General features: G+C 37.0%; 1 protein-coding gene across 1 annotated transcript in view; it reads left to right on the top strand.

Moving 5' to 3' along the window:
- The first annotated feature begins 575 nt into the window (after window positions 1-575).
- Window positions 576-22,215, top strand: part of KNTC1 (kinetochore associated 1) — a 38,302-nt gene continuing 16,662 nt past the window's right edge. The window contains 38 exon segments of the mRNA XM_010154942.1: window positions 576-707; window positions 816-936; window positions 1,308-1,423; window positions 1,764-1,836; window positions 2,442-2,519; window positions 3,039-3,073; window positions 3,334-3,444; window positions 4,349-4,442; window positions 5,189-5,241; window positions 5,482-5,594; window positions 6,298-6,352; window positions 6,862-6,960; window positions 8,017-8,060; window positions 8,173-8,238; window positions 8,335-8,410; window positions 9,044-9,169; window positions 9,263-9,352; window positions 9,904-9,969; window positions 10,462-10,523; window positions 10,930-11,041; window positions 11,810-11,953; window positions 12,186-12,242; window positions 12,325-12,426; window positions 13,462-13,578; window positions 14,059-14,202; window positions 14,493-14,591; window positions 15,034-15,137; window positions 15,306-15,411; window positions 16,077-16,211; window positions 17,295-17,329; window positions 17,331-17,406; window positions 18,191-18,260; window positions 18,337-18,404; window positions 18,983-19,275; window positions 19,894-20,066; window positions 20,260-20,354; window positions 21,238-21,379; window positions 21,897-21,953. Of these exon segments, the coding sequence (XP_010153244.1) occupies window positions 576-707; window positions 816-936; window positions 1,308-1,423; window positions 1,764-1,836; window positions 2,442-2,519; window positions 3,039-3,073; window positions 3,334-3,444; window positions 4,349-4,442; window positions 5,189-5,241; window positions 5,482-5,594; window positions 6,298-6,352; window positions 6,862-6,960; window positions 8,017-8,060; window positions 8,173-8,238; window positions 8,335-8,410; window positions 9,044-9,169; window positions 9,263-9,352; window positions 9,904-9,969; window positions 10,462-10,523; window positions 10,930-11,041; window positions 11,810-11,953; window positions 12,186-12,242; window positions 12,325-12,426; window positions 13,462-13,578; window positions 14,059-14,202; window positions 14,493-14,591; window positions 15,034-15,137; window positions 15,306-15,411; window positions 16,077-16,211; window positions 17,295-17,329; window positions 17,331-17,406; window positions 18,191-18,260; window positions 18,337-18,404; window positions 18,983-19,275; window positions 19,894-20,066; window positions 20,260-20,354; window positions 21,238-21,379; window positions 21,897-21,953 (3,739 nt within the window).

Genomic DNA, 22,215 nt, shown 5'->3' with positions numbered 1-22,215 from the left:
GATGTACCCGCGGGGCGGGGCAAGGCGGCGGCGAGCCAGGGAGCCGCGCCGCGTTCGGGGGCGGACAAAGAGTCGCTGGTGTCTTAGCAACGGCGCGGTGCGCCTTCGGAGGAAGTTTGTCCTAGCTGCGACCCGTAGCGTCAGCCGGGGCTCCCGCCAATTTGAAAGCCTGAGGCGGCTGAGGAAAGGTAGCAGTGGTTTGTCACCGGCCTCCGGGGCCGCGGTGACAAGATGGGAGGCTGTCGCGGTCCCTGTGGGCAGGGGTGTCCGCTGCATGGTGGGGAGGGCTCTATGGCACTGAATTTCCTTCAGCCTCGGGCGCGAAACGTGTCCTCGCCGAGCTGCGTTCTGTTGGGCCCGCTGGGGACATCAGCTGGCAGCCACATTGCTCTTGTGACGGAACTTGGCGTGTTCTGAACACGCAGCTTGCCTTTAGGAGACTTACTGTGCTACCCTTCCTCCTAGACGCAGAGTCACAGTAGAATAATTACATTAATAATTTGCGTGTGGCCATAGAACCTTTTTAAAGCTCTCTGCTTTACAGCATATTCCTTAAATATTTATCACAGGTAAACATGTGGAATGATATTGAACTTCTTGCAAATGATGACACAGGGAGTGGGCAGCTCCGTGTAGGTTTAGGACACGAATGTGGAACTGCATTGTATCAAGTGGATACACTACTTCAAATCACATCTTCAGAAGAGGTAGAATTCATCAAAGCTATGTTGGTCTGTTTCTTAATTACTAGAGCTTCTTTGTCATATTTCCTAAAGCCTTTCAGTTATTTTATGTAACAACCTTTTTCTTCTTAGGTCTCCGTTAATCCGCAGCTGTATGCATGCAACTCAAGGGATGGCAGTATTATTGTTGTTGACAGATCAGTGGCACTTCTTGACAGTACTGGGCTGTCTCTTCATATGCATGTTCAGTTTGGTAAGTTCATTCCTTTGGAATTCCACTGGAAGTTAAAACTGACTTTTAAAAAATGTTAGGTTAGTATAGGAAAATATGACGAGTATCTTCCATATCTAACTAGTCTGCAAAAGGCAGTATTATAATAAATACCTAAGCAATAAAAAGTGTTCCTTGGTTCTGTATACAATTAACTAAGTATTTCTGTACATTTACTTAGTGCTCACTAACTTTTCACTGAAATGACCTTGTAAGCCCTTTCCTGTGCTTTATTTAATCAAAATAAATAATTTTGAAGAAATCTTTCCACTGTCCTTTCCTTGTCATTTCAAATACGAATGTCTATTAATAAAAAATCTTAATATTTGACATTTTGTCATGGAACTTTTCAGATACTAATGTGGATGTAGTTGGTTTGTGTCATGAAAAACAGTTTCTTGTGGTCGGTGAGAGGAGTGGCAATTTCCATCTTATTCACATACCATCAAAACAAACCTTGCTAACCAAGGTACAGTAACTTTTCTATTCTAATTGTACTGAAAACCTTTTGTTCACAGAGTTTCTTGAGTTGTTTTTTTTCTTCTAAATATCAAAGTATAAACATCCTTGTGTTTTGAACCCATCTTCTTGTTTGAACAAAGAGATTTAAGGGACACTTTTGTTCCCCTAAGCAACAACTAAGCAAAATAAATTTAGGAATGGCATGTATAAACAAGAACCAGTTCTTCATGAAAGAAGAAGGTTTCAGTGTTGAACTGATGATCAGTATCTCAAATAACCTGTTTGGGTTTTTTTAAAATAAAATAGAGAATAATATTCTAATAGTCTTTGTGTTGATTCTGATTTAGATTTTGGTTGAAAAATCTTCCAGCGAAAAGACTTACTTAAATCTCTTTATTGAAAAAGATAACACAGATGCAGGTAAGAATTCGATTTTTTTTTTTTCTTCCCACTTGTCTCAATTTTTGTGATTTTGGCCAAACTGAAAGAGACTACAAAATAAATAATCAGATAAAGCTCTACTTTGCATTGTACACATTAAATGCACTCTTCTTAATGCTTTCCTGTAAAGCTATCTAGCTCTCATTAAGTATTTTATGAATGTCTTAGAAAACAACAAACATGCAGAATCCAATTCTTTTGAGGCTGTGCTAAACACACGAAAATGCTCAAAAGGAAGGATTCCTTCTGTCTCCTTCTTCTATCAGACTTCAGATTTTAGTAATTCCTGTTCTATAAGCTCCCTGTCTTGTTCTGTCACAATATAATGCATTTAAATATAGTTTTGTCCTGAAAACAGAATTTGCAGTCTGATGGATGCATACAAAAATCGTTATGTCAAACAAAACTCTAAGATGTACAAACTTACTCTAATTGGTTGAAGGTGACAAATTTTTGTTTAAAAACAGTCTATTGGTCAGATTATTTCTTTTTGGTCAGTTATTTCACTGTCCTATTTATAAGCAAGTAGTCTCTTTATGGTAATTGAATACTTAAATTTGACATATTTGTATCGCAATTTTCAGGGGTTTATCATATGTTCATTCTCACAAGCAATGGATTCTTCTGCGTTATGTGTCTCCCACTTGCTAAAACACAGGAAGGTAGGATGATTTACAAACCACTTGGGATTTCCATTTGAACAGGAAAAGCTGTATTAAAAAAGCTTTTCCATGCACTTTTATAATGGGAATAAGATATTGAGTTGAGATTTTCTATGTAATCTTAGTTTGTTTTTAGAGAGAAACTGATATACAACTAGTTCTGTAATAAAAATAATTTTGTAATCTTACAATAATTCCTTTAACTTCTATTTCTCTGAGTCACTGCTTTAGTATATTGTGGGAGCAGGATTTTAAGCCATAATCAGCCTTAGATGTACTGAAGAATATTGGGAATTATTAAAATTTTTAATCCTCTAAAAGTATAGTTATTAGTTAATTTTATGTAACTCAATACTGTGATCAACAGAAATAGGGCCTGTCAAAGATCCTGGCTGAAGTGTTTCTCAGCACAGTCAAATTAGCATTAAACTGTCCTATGTGATGTTTAGTGGCTTTTTGTCAGTTTTGAAAAGCTTATTCAGCACTAATTTTTTTACTTCTTTCATTTTTTAAATGTAGCAATTGACAAGACGGATATGATTACGGCAAACAAAGTAAGAAACACCTGCTAACCTGTAACATATATGTTAAGTGCAGAGATGGCAACAAAACTTCTGTGTATTTCACTGGCTACTTACCAGTCTACTCTTACAACTCACAGTTCTGATTATTGCTTTTCCTGTACATGGAGAAGTGAGCAGGTGAACACTTTTCATGTTTTCCTGTACATGGAGAAGTGAGCAGGTCAAGAGTTCATGAACAACTTTTTTCCTTCCCCTTTTGTTTGCTTTCCCTTCATCTTCCACCGCACAAGCTACAAGGACAGATAAAGACAGCTTTCATTTCCACAGAAGAGTATCACAGCCGTGGCTGTCAGAATTTTGTGATGATTAACTCGGTGAACAAAATCCATTTGATAGTTGGGGTAAGTAGTAAGAATGTGTTTGTAACTATTGTTAAGGGATCCGTGATGGCATTTTTTGATTTCCAATACAATTTATCTCTAGCTGGTTGAAAAAGAAGATAATAAACTTTTCGCACTGAGACGTTTTGTCCTCCATTTCCTTCATGGTCAATTTAAAGGTTATCATTTGTGCAATCTGTCCCTAGTTTTTCTCACACGGAAATAACTGTAGTCATTTCAGAACTTGCTCTGTTAAGATGGATAAGGAAAAAATATTTTCATCCTGGCTGCATGAGCTTAGTAAATCTCTGTGGCTCCTAGCCTGCACAGGCTGGTCTATTTATAGTCTTGTCCTTGAGCTCCGAGGCAAAGCAAAAGTTGCCAAGAGTCTTCCAATCAGGCTCACGTTCTACAAAGGCTTGCCAAAATAACAATTAAGGTCCCAGCTGAACAAAACCCTTAAGCATGAATTAAGTACAGGAACTAATAAAAAAATTAAAATATAGGCTTTTTTGGCAATGGTATTTTGAACTAGAAACGAGTTTTGAGTTCATGGCCTGAAGCCTGTCGAATTCAATACAGTTTTTCTCAGTAGGTTCAGTGTACATTTCATTCCGGTTTTATGTCCTATGAGAATGGAAAGTGGATGTTTTGAAATATGGCTTGTTTTTAGAGGAGCCATAAACATTTGGGGGATGCTGACTGTAACAATTACTGTAGTAAAGGCCAGTCTTGAAATGAGAAAGGAAAAAGGCTAAATAAAAAAAGTATTTTTCTGAACATCAGCATTCACCAGGAATAAAGTTTGAGTTAGTTTTGCAGCTTTACAAGTGTTTTTGTAAGTCAAAGATCAATAGAAGAAGCACACCTGTCAATGGGCACATTTCTAATGCTTAACCCTTTTCTACTTTGCCTTTACTAACAGGGCAAAGGCGATTATGTACTCTCCAAATGGGAAGTAGACACTGCCAATAACCTGGTGTCTGTTCGAAGTTTTGCTGATTCAAGTCTGATCAAAGGTAAAGAGGAGGGTTTTTTGTTTTTATACACGTGTAGAATTCATGTTTAATTGCAGAAAATACTATGATGTTCTCAGTTATTTAATCGGTTTTAGTAAATACACATATAGAATCATGGAATGGTTTGGGTTGGAAGGGACCTTAAAGATCATCCAGTCCCACCCCCTGCCATGGGCAGGGACACCTTCCACTAGACCAGGTTGCTCCAAGCCTCATCCAGCCTGGCCTTGGACACTTCCAGGGATGGGGCATCCACAGCTTCTCTGGGCAACCTGTCCCAGTGCTTCACCACCCTCTCCGGGAAGAATTTCTTCCTGATGTCCAATCTAAACCTCCCCACTTTCAATTTAAACCTGTTACCCCTTGTCCTGTCACTACAGACCCTTGTAAAAAGTCCTCCTCAGCACCCTTGTAGCCCCTTCAGGCACTGGAAGGTGCTATAAGGTCTCCCCGGAGCCTTCTCTTCTCCAGGCTGAACAAGCCCAACTCTCTCAGCCTTTCATCACAGCAGAGGTGCTATACCAAATAGAACACTTCATGTAAAGGTATAGCCAAAACATACGCTTCCAGATTGTTGAGTTCAACTTAGATTCTGTTCAAGCGAACCTTTTTACAGACCTGGGAAGTTCCATGAAGTTAAACATCTGTAGGTTTCCAACGCTCTGTTGTGCGTGTTAATACGTTTCTGCTTCCAATATATTTCTGAAGAAAAATAATACATTTATGTGATCCTGGATGTCTTTTAGATGCAGCGAAACTTCAAGTTCTTGATAATCTGCTGTTTGTTCTAGATACAGAGGTATGTGGAATGACTTGGTATAGTTTTTGTTTTAGAGTGTTCTCAAACCAGCTCTATTTAATCTACAAAATAAAGTTGCATATATTTACAGATATAAAACATTTACTGTGTTTTTTCATTCTATGCCTAGTCATTATTTAAGCTATGGAACATATTGATATTCTGCTCAAGAAAGACAAAAAGTATCTTCTATGAAGAAAATATGAAATCCATATCTAATTTCTTTTTTTTTTAACGTAGAATATCTTAAGCATGTGGGATGTTTATTCTCTCACCCTAATTTGGGACTGGCCTTTAATACATATTGAAGAATTTCTTCTAAGTACAGAGTCAGATTCTTCTCCAGTCGCGTGGTAAGTGAAGCGTTACAGCACCAGTTCTGAAAAGGGAAAAGTTGTCTATTTTTGCAGGAGATGTGCCACAAATAGTTGATTTTCTGTGGTAGTGAGTTTTTAGAAATCTTTGTTGAAATCTTTCTAGTCAGAAGGACAAAATGATTGGACTGTAGGTACACCCAGCTCTTGTATGGTAGAAAACTGTGATACTTTCTGCTTTTTCTGGGTTTGTGTTGTGACTCTGCTAAAGAATCTTGCATGTATCCTGTATAATTTAGAAAATGCTCATCTAAAATAAGGTGTATAATATTCCTTACAAGTCTGATGTTATAAAAAACTGGTCTGTCTTTCGGAAAGATAGATAGTAGGATATTCGTTCTGCGGAAGCCAAAATCTAGAGGTGTGTGTATTGGTTAAAATACAAAAGCAATTAATAGCAATTAATATCTGAAGACAACACTCTTTGCTCTTTCCACTGCTCTGTGCCAATTGAATAAAATAAGAATCAGATCCATTTGAAAAGTGTAAAAGTCTCAGAAATTAAATATATATGTCCTCTACACTCTTAAAACACTGTGTTTCGTGCACTATAGGGCTTTAAAATGTACAAGTTTCCATGGAAAACTAGATTTTCTAAAACTCAGAGGCCAGAATATTTCACACTTCTACCATAACATTTAAACAGTAGATATTGCTTTCTTTTTTCTCTCTTGTTCTGTAGGCAAGGGCTTGCCAATGTTAAACTGATAGCCGTGACAATACCGGATAACAAACAGGTATCATCTCTTCACCTGTGTTCTGTTCCTCAATTCTTATGCAGTCACTTACAGAAAAAAGAGGGGGGAGAAGAAAAGAGTTATGGATCGTTGGGACCTTGTTTGTTTGCTTTTTGTAGTGGTAGGCAGGTGGGGGAGAGCAGCAAAATTTACTATTGTTTTACACACTGGTCTAAAGAAATCTGTGAATGTACCTGCTCCATGTACAGTCGGTATCTACCTCCGTGTGCAGTCAGTGGAGTTAACTGAAAGAAAATGCCAGGATGAACAGTTCACAATTTTTAAATAAAACCTGTCTAATTATACATAATAGGCCTGCATATAGAAACAACACCTAAAGCTTCATTAAACTTCCTCCAATTGCAGAGATCTGCTTTTTCATAAAAACTTACGGTGTCTTCCATCTAAGTCCACAGGAATCCAGAAATGATTCTGCAAACATCACTCTGTGACTAGTGTATGAAGAGGAAAAACCAATCTGACTGTTTTCCACCTTTTAATTTCCACAGATGAGAAGTCTAATGGTTTTTGCGTTGCCCTCTATGGAACAGCTCTATTCTTTGGAAGTGTCTGTTGTTTCTTCGCTTGTTCAGAGTGGGATTAGCACAGTATGTTTGGATGATTTTTGTTCTTTTTCTTTGAATAAATGTAGTTGTGTTAATGCGCATAATTATCAAAGAGGGTACTGTGTTATTCTTGTTAGAGTAGAACAGATTTGTGCTAGAAACTGTGCAGGAGCTATACAAGGAAATATTAAATGATGTCCTGAAAAGATGGAGAAAATACATAGCAAGATGAACAGTTTAATTCTAGGCCCAGGTCTGTTGCAATGCTTAATACTACTGCCCGTTGTTCTTGCTGCTGTTATGGCCAGAAGCTGTATGAAGTTTTAAGTTCTGTTAGCATGGAAAAATGCTCTGGGTTTATTGAAGTTGAGATGAGAGAACTACTTCTTTTCCTGTTTAAACAGCTTCCTTAAAGAGCTTAACAAAAAAAGGTCAAAAAAGACAGTGAGAACTTTATAAATTAGGGATGTGGTAAAGTGGAGTGGGTATGCGAGAGGATACCCGGTCAGATGTCTAAGCAGTGGCTCTTCATTGGAACTGTGAAAGTGAAGGTAGTAAGCTCTGGATCTGATATGCAATGAAATGCAGAGCTGATGAAATTGCTTACCTTGTACAGAGCACCTGGCAGAAAAGATTATATATGCAACTAGACAGTAGAGAAAGTAATGGCTAATGCATCCTTTTTCTTTGATCTGAGAATATGAATTCAAGGTGGGAAATGCCAAGGCCTATATTGCCTTTGGGGAATGTAGCACAGAGATCAAATTCTAAAAGACATAAAGATGGATACAGAGTGACCTGCTAATGGCTTGGACAAAATGAGTGATTTTGAGAAGATGATTCACTCACATGGAGAGTGTACTGATGGTACACCACTGAGCTGCGACAGCAGGGTGGTTTCAGGCCATTCAGTTAAGGCCCTCAGAAATTTGAGATGGAAATAGCACGATAAGCATTTAAAAAAAACCCAACAAATTTAATGCGAGAGAAAAGCAGGAGTTTGTTTCTAGACTATGAAACATTTAATACAGTACAGTTGTGCTTTCTCATGACTGATTTCCGTTCCCACCTAATGATTTCTGTTATTGCATGCTACAGGATACAATATACTTCTTGGAAGGAATTCATGAAAAACATCAGATGTAAGATAACATTTTGTTTCATACTAGATCAGTATTATATAAAATTGGCAGATTATTTCTACACACAGTTCTTTACAGTTTGTAACCTCATGTAGTTCCCTCTCATCCTCAGACCCTCTGAAGGCCCAGTTTCTATTGTTGTGATGAGATGTTTAACTGAAGCCTTGCCGGAAAATAGGTACTAGTTTCCATGAAACGCTATTTTATGATTTTATTTGTATCTGTGGTTTGGCAGTTATGTTGAAGTAGCATACTTTATTTATTTCACCCCTAGACTAAGTCGCTTACTTCACAAACACAAGTTTGCTGAAGCAGAGAATTTTGCTATTCAGTTTGGACTAGATGTTGAGGTAAGTTGTCCACTCTTGATAAATACATTTGGAGATTAATTAGTATAACTAAACTTATGAGTAAGGTTCTGGCCCTATAATCCAACAGAAAGTATTAAAAGTATTACAAATATAGTGGAATGTTACCTTACAGAGCAACTCGCTATACTTGAAAGCTGGTTCAAAGTTAAATGGCTACATGGTGAACTATGATTTTATTTACAAGTCTTGCCATGAGAAGTGGTGCAGAATTATTTCTTCTAATAAAAATAAGCACTGCTGGATCAGGAAAAGCTACATTTGTCCCTTGAAGTTACAGGGAAAAAAAGAACATTCTTACATGCATTTATTAACACATAGTCTGGTTTCATTAGCTGATTTATTCAAATAATGCAATTCAAATGTTCCTTCTGCTGTTCTGTTGGTTTTAAATAGAAAACCAGACTTAGCTGGTGAGATAAAAAGGTACCACAATTGTTAGGGACTAATCGGTAATCCATTTCTGTAATGAAATCATTCAGTGTACCTGGACACACTTTATCTCAAAAACATTGTGAACAAAAGTGCAGAGTCTTCAGTTGAAAACTGTCTGCTTAAAACTTAATTGCATCAAACTGATTTCTGCCCACCCCACCCCTCCCCTCCCCCCAACAGCTTGTATACAAAGTGAAAGCAAACACTATTTTAGAGAAACTAGCTTCAGCTTCCGTTGGGAGTTACGGTCATGAAGTCTGGCTGGATCTTGTGAAGGAAGCCAAGGAAAATTTACAAAAAATTCAGGTCTGTTTTTATTTCTATCCTCTTTCTTTAATAAAGTAATTCAAATTATAAAGGAGCTTGGAATTAATGTCAGTTGTTTCCTTATGCAAACAGGATAGCCAGTTTGTTGTGGATTACTGCATAAATGCTCCATGGCCATTATATGAAACCGCTCAAGAAATGTTGAACTACGCTAAAGTCAGAGTAAGGGGTTTTATTTGTTTCAATTGCTTGTACTCATCCATTCCTATTACATGCTTCTGTACAGCTCGAGAGGGGGGACATCTTGAAAGCAGTTACAGTCATTTAAAAAGTAAATGCATTATAAATTGTACGTTACCACACATGAAGAGGCAGCAAGGCTTGTTCCCACCTTAATTTTGCCATTGCTTAAGGGGAAATAGAGCTTACAGTTTTATTTTCACATCAGAAAGCAGGCTTTAGTTTTAAGTAGTAGTCTTTTTAAGTACCTTTTAAATATTAATTTCAGGGCTACAAGCTCAAAATATGCCATCTTTTTGTTTTCATTATTTTAGTCTTTCCTGTCTTATCAAAGAGAATCAGAGAGATGCATATTATCTGTCTGATTCTGCATACATGTAGGAATCTAATCACAGTCTAACATTGTAAAATAAAGATTCCAACTTACAGAGGTACTAAATTTTTGCTCGTGTCTTTATTAAATTTGTAGTACTGTCTGGCTTGTTCTACATGTACTGAGTTGTCAGCCAAACCATTTCATGTATTTGTTTCAGATCTTGAAGAAAGACGATAGAAGCATTGTTCCATCATGTGACGGGGACCTGGTATCCATAGCCGAGGTGAGGATGAACTTCCTGGCCCTGCAGTGTCATATGATAAACTAGTACGGTGTATTTTCTTTTAAAAAACAGTACTACTATTGAACTTCAAAAAAAGTCTAAACAAGATTATATTTTATAGTATGAAAGAGAACCACAGTAATAACAGGCTTCAGAAATAAGCGATTCCTTCATGATAGAAAGCATCATTTTCAGATGCTCCAGAAATTGAAGGAAGAATCTTTAAGTGCTTAAGGTATTTAATTTTGTTTATTATTTAGTCCTATTGTATACTGGACAGGCCTCATCCACCTTCAGGGAGAATCATGTGAAGTGTTTACACAATTGAAAATTTGGATTAATGCTTTATTAAACAAATTGATAAATGTAACTAACTGAAATTCTTGAAAAGTCTTTGTTTTCTTCCATTCTTCCTTTTTGTGATGGTTATTGCAACTATGTAATATCACTGTTTGGTAAGATATTGACCTTAAATCTCTTGTCTGCATTCAGATATTGAGATCTCAGGCAAGGCTTACAACTTTTTATGGAGCTTTTGGACTAGAGAAATTCAGGTCTGTTTCTGTTTGTTTGTTAAGTTTTAAAGTAAGTTTAATTGTAATGTTTAAGTGTGTGCCATTGAAATTAGGATTTTTTTTTTAAATTCATTAAACTTTAAACATATCCTTCTCTTCTCAAAGTTTCCCATCCTGTACTGTGGAGAAGGGAGAATGCAGAGAGCCTCAGTCATCCTATATGTTGAAAACATTATCTGTTGCATCTGCACTCTCTTGTATAGACCCTTTTTTTGCATTTAACATATATAGGAGGGAGTGTGATTTTATGCACACACAATCTCACACTACTCTTGTCTATTACAGCATATAGTAGTAGCTAGAAAAGGTTTGGGGTTGTCCCCCCAACACCTTTAATACTGACATATATCAATAACGGAGATTCTTTTCCTCCTCTTGCTTCTAGTGGTATTGCTTGGACAGAATTCTTGAATAATGAAGACCTTTTCAAGACTATCCTTCTTCAGCTGGAAGAAGGAAATTTATCTTGTGCACAGTACCTCTGGCTTAGGCATCAGGTGAGATGGCACAGACGTCTCTTTGGTATTTACGGAGGATGTTAAGTCTCTTAACTTTTCCATCCTTACTTAACAGAATCAGACCAATGAGCTTATGAAACAGCTGCTCAAAGAAGAAAAGGTCTATGGCAGAATCTCATCAATTATCAGAGTGTTCACCTTGCTCCTTAGAAGGCTGAACTTCTTACTGATTTAATAGTAAACTGATATTTCTGATGTCAGAACGTATATTTCTAGGTCTGAAGGATGACAATTTGATTTATTCTGTGGTGGTTATAATCTTCAATTCACTTCCTTGCAAGCACAGCTCTCAGAATTTTTAAGTGGACATTTGCTGGGTACCTTGATATCCTTTAAAAATAATCACATAAACGCCTTACTCTGAATGACACATCCATAATAGTGACTGTGGGCTATTATGTTCTTTATTGCAGGACTTTCAGGTCCATGTCTGTAGTTTTCTTAGTAAGACAGAACTATGGAGCAAGTCCTAAAGTAGTAGGACATGATCCTGCCACTGTAATTTGACAGAAATTACTTCAGTTAGGTCTTGTTTGAGGAAATCAAGCTCTAGGTGTTCTGAAAAGGGAGATATATATAGATATATAGATTTTTTTTTTTTTTTAAATTCCTATCCATGATTACTGAGATTTTTATCTTGGTATTTGTGAAATCTATTGTTTCTTCCTATTAGTGAAACAGCTTTACAAAATATCAGATAAACATATGCTCCATATATCTGTAACTGTTCTGTTTTAATATTTTTAGGCAGATTTCGAAAGCAGCTTTGATGAGAAAATGCTGGAGAACTTGCTTAATGCCATCCATTTCCCCATTCCTTTGAAGGAACTGTGTTTGTGGCTTAAAAATGTTGTGATCCCTTTCTTAAGAAGAGTTGTGCCAAAGGGACAGGTAAGACTGACTTAATAAATGCAGAATGTAATTTTCTCAGGCCGAGATAATTTTATAGTCAGAACCACAGACTTTTATTTATGAATACCAGAATCTTGTACCTCTCTCTTTTAAAGGAATTCTCTTATCAACAGTTTATATTTTAAATGATTTCTTTTAAAACAGATTTCTAATGGCAAATTTCACTCTTTGATAGATAGCATAACTCTACTTATTACTGTATTTTTTCCAGAAAATATTAGCAAAATGGCTGGAACAAGGTGCTCGAAACCTTGAGTTAACTGATAAGGTAAGTCATACCGCAGAAACCTTGCATGTCTTTTATTTCTGGATGTATAATAGAGTTTGCTAATATTGATTATTTTGGACAGGCAAATTGGCCAGAAAATGGACTCCAAATGGCAGAGATTTTTTTTACAAGTAAAAATCAAGGTGAAACAGGACTGACAGCTTTTGGCCAGTGGACTCCTTCGGTAAGAAACGTAACAAATGTAAGGATTTGGTACTAAGAGACTTTGGAGCATACGGTCTGCACTAGGGTTGGAATGGATGACAGTTAAGGTCACTATGGTTTTTGGTGAAGATTGACTTAATTCCATGAAAGGAAGGGACTGAGTTCCAATCTTCTTGGGTTTAAAGATTAAAAACACCCCAAAAAAATCAGTACAACATTAATACCCTTTAACAGATGTATTAGTGGTCTAAATATGAAAAATATTGTTGAGTATTCTGTAGTACACAAAGAAGCCCGAGTACTATGAGACATTTAAATCCTTAAACTTCTTATGAACTTAAATTGGAAACATCTCATCTCTGTCCAAGTTTCTGGAAATTAATTGCAATTAACCATATGTTACAGCCTGGAGAAAACAGGTATTAAAAATCAGGTAGCTGTAAGGTTATGAATACTGAGTTCGTGCAAACACAAATAAATTATGTATGTTCTATATCCTAGGTTTACTAGCAGCTATGAAAGTGGAGAAAGATAAAGCTCAAAGCCAACCAGCTGTACATTTTAAAAATTGGAAACTGACAGTCTGTGTTAGTTAGATCTGCTGCCTTAACTTTCTGAATCCCACCTTCGAAGGGCATAATGGAAAGAAATTTATTCTGCCAAGTCCCACTTTCAACACGTAATTGATTTTCTGTGTAACAGTTCAGCATGTATATTTATAAAATCTTCAAGATTGCAAGGCATCAAAAATTGTTTGTGAGGTTTCTTGGAAAAACGCATGAAAAATGTGATTCCGACCCCAAAGAAAATGTCAGCTGTAGGCACATTGTTCCCAGCCTCCTGTCTTACCTGTTCTTAAGGCTTTCAGAGGATGAAATGTTCATTCCTCTTCCTTGCGCAGGGAATCTTCCTTGCTACACTCTAAGTCCGTTGCCCTCGTCTTATACCAGAGATGTGGAGGATGCTTTGTTTTCTTCCCGTTTATGACAGCTCTTTAAGTGTCCTGAAGTTTGTAGCAAGTCTCCTAATGCCTCACTTCTAAACGCTGTTTCAGAGATGTAGCGACTGTGAAGAGGTACGCAGGTTAAAGAAGCTGGTTAATGATTTACAAGAACTGATAAATCTGTACAGAAAGCACAACTTCAGTCTGGCACTCTGTGACTTTGAAAAGGTAATTCTGCAGACACTTCAAAAAGTGCTTTTGAGTACTGGATTGTTCTGAGAACGAGCAAAAACTCGTAGCATGTGATCTGAAGTCAGAGAAAAGAGTCCTGACGGATTGGTTGGTTAAAGTTGTGTTCATAAGCTGCTAAGGCTATTTGAGATGTTGTGTTTGTTATAAATTGTTTCAACTGTGGGCATAAATATATAATGTGATGAGATGCTGTAAGAAGGTATGGATTGAACTCCATGATTTCCAATTCATTACAGGTCATGTAGCAAGCATTAGCAACAGAGAAACTAGAAGTGCAACTGAACAATACAGGGCTTTAGGTCAAATGAAAGCTTTCTTGTACAAAGAGGGATGCTAGTTTTTGAAATCATTCCAGTCACTTCAGTGGACAATGGATATTGAACTATCTGAGATGTAAAGGATCATGTACTAGCACATGTGATGTTCTAACATGGCATTGTTCTACTTGCTGCCCAGGAAAATGCAACTACTATTGTGTTTCGCATGTTTGATAAAATTTTGGCACCAGAGCTTGTCCCATCCATTTTGGAGAAGTTTATAAAACCCTACCTGTGTGAACATAATCTACAAAAGGATGAACAACTTCTACAGTATATAAAGGTATCCATGTTTTCTGATTTTGGAGAAAGCTGTTTAAACATGGGTAAGCAAAACCAAGTCTAATGACCATTTTTATTTACACTTGAATTTTAGGACCAGCTTTCAGATTAGCTTACTCCTGTCAATGAACTTACCAATAGTTACTATTTCAGTAATAAGGTATTAGCAGATATAAGGGAAGTTAGCCAAATCTGTCCCTTAATGTCCAAAAACCTTTTAAGTTTTGTGTATATTGTATTCCTATCTTTTCTGAATTAAAACAGCCTTATAATCTTTATCAAAATATACAGGATCTGCTAGAACGTTGTCGTACACGGTCTACTTCGGTATTTGAAACTGCATGGGAGGCAAAGGCAATAGCTGTCGTTGGCTGTATCTCTGATACAGATGTAAGTATATTTTATGAAGCATCAAGTGGCTTTTACACGTCAGTTCAGAATGAAACGTAATTTTACTTAAGCACATGAGTACATTTTTACATGAGTGGTATGAGGAGGAACAAAGATTATGCTGTCTTTTTATTCTGTCTTAGTAATAGCCCGTGCAATGTTCTTTGCTTGAGAATTTAATTGTGGTTTTGATGTCATCGCATGGAAAACCTGCCAACTTTAGTATGGATGACACTCAAGCTCTACAGTGTTATAAATTACTATAAGCATTTTGTAATCTAACTTGACACATCATATGATGGTAACGAATGTCCCTATGCAAGTGGAGATTGGGCCAGGAAATAGAACGGTTGCCTAAATGAATCAACCACATGTGAACAAAACTTCAGGAGATTAACTTATAACTTATTACCTTGTAATGCTCTTTATGCTCCTTTTATAGCTGAAATTTGATGCAGTTCTGCAGATAATGCATGGTGCTATGGTACCATGGAGTGCAGCAGTGGAGCAGCTGGTAAAACAGCATTTGGAAATGAATCATGTCAAGTAAGGCACCATCCACAGTCTACACCTCAGTCTTGTGTGTACTTTCAGTTAATTTGTGTGTGTGTGTGTGTGGGGACACGGCGGAAATACTGTGTATCTGAAGTAGTATGATGATTAAATCACACAGCTGTAGATAGCAATAAATTAATGAGTCTAATTTGTCCACAGAGTAAAGTTACTGCAGGAAAGTTATCGACTGATGGAGATGAAGAAGCTTTTGCGAGCCTATGGGATAAGAGACACTAATCTTTTAAAGGATAAGCAGATGATAATGGCAAGTCATCAGCATTACTCTTATTTCTATTTAAAAAAACCCAAACCCTACACTTGCCTGCATGTATTTTCATGGGGTATTAAAAGCCAGGTTGTATAAATGTTAGCAACTGGCAGCTCTCACTTGTTTCAGTGTCTGGTTTTCTTGTTCTGTTGGAACACAGATATTGCCTCAAATCCCATTCTTTTTTTTTTTTTCCCCTAATTAGTGGATTATTTTAGCCCAACCTGATTAGCACAGCACTGATAATATAGTACTTTTTCTATGGGAAGCAGGAAAGAAGAGGAAACCAACACAATGGAAGGCTAAGTCCTCTCATGACTTCAGACCCAATTTCTCCTAAGGTCACAGTGCTCAGTACTTGGTGATTTTATTTTCTATTTTAGCATCTCCCCTTTATCAGGGAGAAAACATGAGTATTTCTGGAGAACTTCCTTGCCATCCTGTGGAGTCAGATGAGTTCCCAGGATAATTCTCTTCCCCAAGCCCAGTCTCTCCCAGTTATGCTTTAGGCAATTTTTCTCTGGAGAAACATTTTAAACTTGTAGGTAACTTGCTTGGTACAAGCTGTACAATGACAGTGCAGAAGTTAGTGTGTATAAATGATTTCCTTTGTCATCCTGTACACCAACAAACTAAAGTCCGTATCTGTTTTCTTCTTGCAGAGGCTAGTGAAATATATCCTTAAACAAGATACCCCGACTTCTTTGGAGGATGCTTTGAAAATTGTAGCGGCGTATATGTTGCCCACTGTGGAAGTCTACATCCTCAGGATGATAGACCTGATGGACAAAGGAAGGGTACTACAACACTTCATGTCACTTCATGTCAGAATTTAAAGACACTGAGGCCTATTTTCAAGAGGGGGAAGCTGTACTACTTCCTGAAATGTTATACGCTATTTACGTATAACCATTTTTATTACGGTTCTATTAACTCTACACATAACTACCTATAATTAACATGGAAAATAAGACCTTTGTCAGAGTTTTAAACATCACAAACCATCCTGCATTTGTGGCAAAAAAAAAGGATGAAAATTATGAACCACAATATACAAGTTTGGAATTGACGTCTCTACACGTTTTCTGTACTGTGTTCGCTAGAGCTGCTGTTGGGCAAGTTGTTTTCTTGCCAACAACAAAAGATTCTTTCTTCTGAGCAAAGCTTTCTCCTAATGCAGTGATACCCCACGAGTACAGACTTGCCCCTTTAGTATTGAGAGCACCTGAATGTCTTGTGATACAGGGTGTTGAATGTTTGAGTCTTACTATGAAGTTTTCTTCCAAGTTAATTTCAAGTCTCAGTTTAGGAAAAAAACGGGAAGTTATCTTTAAATTACATTGATGGCCTAACGAGAAATGTTTCACTTTGACTTGCTACATTATAGCAGGCGTGATTACCTTCATACCCTGTGCTGGTCCCTGGTTATATAACTGGGATCCTTTTGACCTGAAGAAAAGGAGGCTCTTTGATTTAAAGGAATCAAATTAACTCCCCTGCGTTCCTTATGTTAACATTTGTTCTGCCTCATTTGCACATGGCATGCTTGACAATCATACGGTTTTTAAAATGTTGCCTAATTGCCAGTGAACACCACTGCATTTTAATTTGCATATGACAACTCTTAGTGAGTAAGCACACGGATTTTACTGAAAGCCTCATAGATGATGTAAAAATTATTCAGAGAGTTTAAGGAAGTCACGTTACGATGAGTGTGTTTTCTAAAGCGATTGGAAGTTTAAAAGCAGAAGATTCATCTTACAATGAATGAAGGCTGATTGGGTATCAAAGCAAGGGGTTACACATGACAGCTTTTCCAAAAGCAAATGCCTTTTTCTTTCAATTATGTCTGGTTTACTTTTTTTTTCCCCACTCCTCAGGGAGAGGAATCTCTGACTTTGTTAAAATCTCTGATTTTCTGAGAAAGTTGCAGAGAGATTGACTGTGTGGGGAGCACTGGTATTACGGAATAAATCCGATAATTCTGAAGAGGTACCAAGTCATTTCACATCATAAAATTATTCTAAATACTATTCTTACCCAGATGCTGAACTGAAGGTAGAGGATACAAATGTGAAAACTGTGTCTTCCAGAAAAAAGGGATGGTGAAATGGACCTGATTTGATCAAGAGTTTGGACTAGGTCACCTCTTGAAGCCCCTTCCAACTTGAGTTTATTCCAATTCTGTATACTATACAATTATTTTGCGTTATTTTTAAAGGTATCTCCACGCAGTGGCATGGCTATCTGAATTCAATTAATAATCCATAAAACCTGCTGCCTTATTATACCTCTAGTCCTCCGTATTTTCCAGTTCTTTCTTTAGTTGCTTGGAACACATCTATTTAAAAATCGTAGGTGTGGCTTTGCCATGCACCAAAGAGGGTTGAAGCTTCACAGTTGACAGTACACTTATCTTGAAACCACAGAAGAAAATTTTTGTTAACGGTTGTTTTAGGGAGTTATTCTGGGCAAGGGAAGGAAGAACAATGGGAGAAGGGTGGGTGTTTTCAAAAATCTCCTGTGAGAGCTAACAGACTCTGTGGAGTACATACATAATACAGCTATAAAATATTTGCTGTTTCTTTAAATATTATGCACAATAACTGTCTGTTCCCTTGCTTTTCACCCGGTTGTATCTTAGACCTGAGGACTGTTCCTTGAGACTTCTGTAGAGCATCATGTAGTATTTTAATAGAGTGGAAGCCTGAGGGTCACTGTCTGTCACTGGCAACATTTTGAGCAAACAAAATATTAACTTCTGCCTTTCCTGCAGCACAAAGCACAAATGTTTCTGACTAAGACTCTCGTGGAAATCCTTAAATTCCTGTTCAGCATTCAGAAAGGTAAGCTACACCTTAAAAACCTTACATCTTGTTTGTACATGGGAGTCAGGAAGTAATTGGTTTTTTCCTCCAACAGACAATCCTCTCAAGAAAGATGAATGTGAAGCAAACCTAAAAATGTTTGAAACACTTGCTACCCTGCAGGTAGGGAGTTTCAAACTGCTTTTAGTTTATTGTAGTTAGCCCAATTGTTCTTATAACATGTATGATGTTAAAAATTAATTGTATTTACAACTTCTGTGCAAAGGTTGTTTTTATTATTGACTTCAAAGAGATTCTAAGGCTAATTTAGCAATTTAAGTTGTGCCTGGGAAAGTTCCAAATTACTAGAATTCCATTGTCCACTTAAAACGAAAAATTACTCTCCCAAGAGTCTTAATTGCTAGTACTTCAAAGTTTTCATGATAAGAGTACTGTAATATTTTATTAAGGTATTATTATGGTCTGCAAACTTTAAATTATTTAATACAGCATTTGAGCATGCAGTGTCCTTTGGTTTTTGGGACTTTTTGCTTACCTACTGCCTAGCAAAATTCTCTAGTTCATTACCTAAATCAGTAATTGGTAGAAACTGATAAAGTCAACTTCATACTGAAAGTATTCCTCTCAGAATGAAACAAGAAATAAAAACATTTCAATACCAACAAGGAAAAAAAAACCCAACACTTTTCAAGGAAGTTACATGATATATATATATTTTTTTTTTTTCCCCTCTGTTGCAGGAAGATTTTGATATCTATCTTTCAGTCGAAGAATTTAGGAATCCTTCACTGATGTCTACACTTCTGGAGAAGCACATAAAAGCTTACGAGACTGTCAGATCCCTGTCAAAGTCTAGAAAAGTGCAAACAATGACTTGTAATTCAGAAGATGGTAAACCCAAGAACTGTTCCACTGAATCAAGGTTGTATAGACTGGCTTTGCTCCTGCAAATCTCAGAACAAGAACTGGGAGAAAAACTGGCCTTGAGAGCACTAGATGCTGGGAAAGTTGAAGGTGCTGTAAAAATATGCAGGTAAAATACAGATATCTTTAAGATTTGATGGGCTTTTCTGTATTATTTCTGATACTCAGCAGACCTAAGTAGAAGTAGTTGTTTGCTAAATATGAGTATTCAGCAATATGCTTGTATGCTATATTGAGTGCAGAGTTTAGTTGTAGGCTCTGAAAATCACCATTGGTTTTTGCCATAACTTGGTAACTAGGTAAAAAGATTCCCTACAGTTTTATAGTGAGAGAGAAGTAAGGCACAAAATTAAATAACCGTTACGACAGCTTCTCAGCACAGATGGAAGAACACTGTTGTACACTGACTACACACACCACGTCACGGTTTCTAGCTGGTCTCTGCCTCATGCTTAGATTGTCAGATGATTTAAACTTACTATCACCTCCCCCAAAAAGAGATCAGATTAGAATATTCAGTATTTTTCTCAATATGAACATGTTCTCTGTGCTTCAGTATGTATCTGAGGTAAGTTCCATTGTATTTGTTCACTTCCATCAAAAAAGTTTGAGTTGCAGTGAGTCATGTAGGTGAAATGAGTAAAAGAGACTTAAATAATTCGAACAGAATGTGGCCTTAAGTAAAACTCTAAGGCCTTTTTTTTTTAACATCTATTTTTTTTAATAGGGAGTTCTATGAAAACCACTGTAATGAAGAAACAGGGAAGCTGCTGTTTTCAGCATGTCAGAGGCTTTGCCATATGTTGGGAGCTGATGTTCCAATGATCACTCCTAAAGACATGAATCTCCCAGCAGTGATCTATGAAATGGCTTGCCAAGCAGCTACAGTATGTAGCCCAGGTAATTACTCTTACCCTTTAGTTGTGTTCATGTTGGGAATCCAACTTTCCAAACAATATTTAATAAACATGAAACCAAAGTGACTTTCTCTATGTGTATCTATAAAAATAGGTGCTGAAAAAAATCGTTTCCTTTTAATAGGGCATATGAACCTTCCATTCATAGTATGCTAATGATCTTAATATTTTTACAGATTTACTATTAGATTGTCTGGAACTATGTAAATATACTTTGGTTGCCAAGGACATTTACAGACAGTGCCAAATAGAAAACTATGGATTTACAAAGGTATTTTATACTAACTTAAATATTGTTTTTTAATGTATGTATCGTCTTAATTGAGTAGTGTTCACTGTCCGTACATTTTTTTCCTCCCATTTCTCCAGCAATATTTAATGAGCTTGTTTAAAAAGCAAAGAACAACACCCCCCACAGCTCTACAAATAAAAATTTCCCTGCATATATGTGCTCTTTGGCATAAAGAGTAAGCTGATTGGCATAAGCACAAGTAGCATTCTCCACCTACATTTCATCCTGCTAATGTGTCTGAAAATATTAGTGATTTTATTGAATAGCTGCTGCCAGCACTTGCTAGAAAGCTAACTTTAAAAATGCCTCTGTTTTTAAATAGTTACATTATGACAAGGAGGCTTTGATTTTCAAATGCGCGTGTTATGTGAAGGCATTCCCATCAGTTTTGTAAGACGGGTTGAGTTCTTGAATAGCATCTTTGGTTTTTGTTGAGGTCAAGCAATGCTTTAGGCTACTTGAGGTGAATGGGCTCTTGCAGTTTGAGTGGAAAAGGTCAAGGTGGCTAGGCAAGCATATTTATGCACTGAATGTTATTTTTCTAAAAAAATATCCATTTGAAAAATATTTGCTTATACTATTTGGAAAGAAAGTTTATGGAACATGTTTATTTAAATGGATTAAGAATGCATTTTGGCTGTACAGCTAATAACTGGAACATTGAATGGGGCCACCCTAAGGAGGGCATGTGTTTAATGGCACTGGCCGCTTCACAAGCAGGAGCATAGGAGGAGCCATCAAATAGAAGATTGTGTTCTACTCCTGTATTCAAAGACTCTCATCTCTTGCAACATTTCATTTGTTAGTAGACTTACTAACTGTTCTTTATACTGTGTGTACTTTTGACAATGCTCTTACTTAGACACCGTCTTTTGGAGGAGATAAAGATCCTTATGAAGAGTGGACTTATGACGACTTCTTTAATGAAGATGGGATAGTTCTTGATGCACAGACAGCTCTTCCAGTCACATATGAAACTATTTCTTCTCTTCTGCCTATTTGTGGTAAACTTGCTTGCCTGAACACTGAGTCAATACACAATCTGTATTTCATATTGATTTTTGTCTAGGAATATAAATAATTCAGGATATGTGTGGAAACTATCACCTTGGAAATCTCAATTAGACAAACTCATGGAAGAAATACCCATTGGGGGAGGGTACAGAATGTAAAGATGACTAGATCTACCTATAAAGGATATGTCTGTTTGGTTGGTTTGAGTAGATTTATTACCTTCACAGTCCGAAGTGTTTATGTTGACAGCCTCATCAAGACAAAGGGATTTACACCGAAGTAGTTAGTGAAAACTGTTGGTTTGTATTCCTTTGTGTGTTTGCAAGAATATTCCCTCCTCGAAAATCGCTTCTGATTAGGCACAGTACAAAACAGCAGTCCTGGCTCTTGGGGTTCATTTGTCTTTATTTTATGTACTGTCCCTGAAGTGTAGTATTTTTAAGCAACTCCAGGCTTCATAGTGTTGCTGGGATCTTAGAACACTGTTGATGAGTATCTGTTTTTCAGAGAACAAGCTGTATCCTTTGGAGTCTACAAGCCTGGCACACTGTGCATTTATTAAAGGTATGATGGCAGATTCACCACGCTAGAAGTATAAACGAGAACACTAGGAAACACGGGGTTTAAATCAAACCTACACAACTAATTCATAGGTTTTAAACAAGTGCCTAGCTGTTCCACTTAAAGCCATATTCCAGGGTTTTTTTCAGCACAGAAGACATCAGTTTGCATGGTAAGTGCTACCATTCAGCCATGTAATTCTGGGAGACGTTATCAAAGCCTGTACTTCAGTACAGAAATTCTGCCACTGTGAGCTAGAACCACT

The sequence above is a fragment of the Eurypyga helias genome, unplaced genomic scaffold, assembly GCF_000690775.1.
Source record: "Eurypyga helias isolate BGI_N326 unplaced genomic scaffold, ASM69077v1 scaffold36840, whole genome shotgun sequence".
NCBI lineage: Eukaryota > Metazoa > Chordata > Aves > Eurypygiformes > Eurypygidae > Eurypyga > Eurypyga helias.
This window is presented reverse-complemented; position numbering and strand designations above follow the sequence as displayed.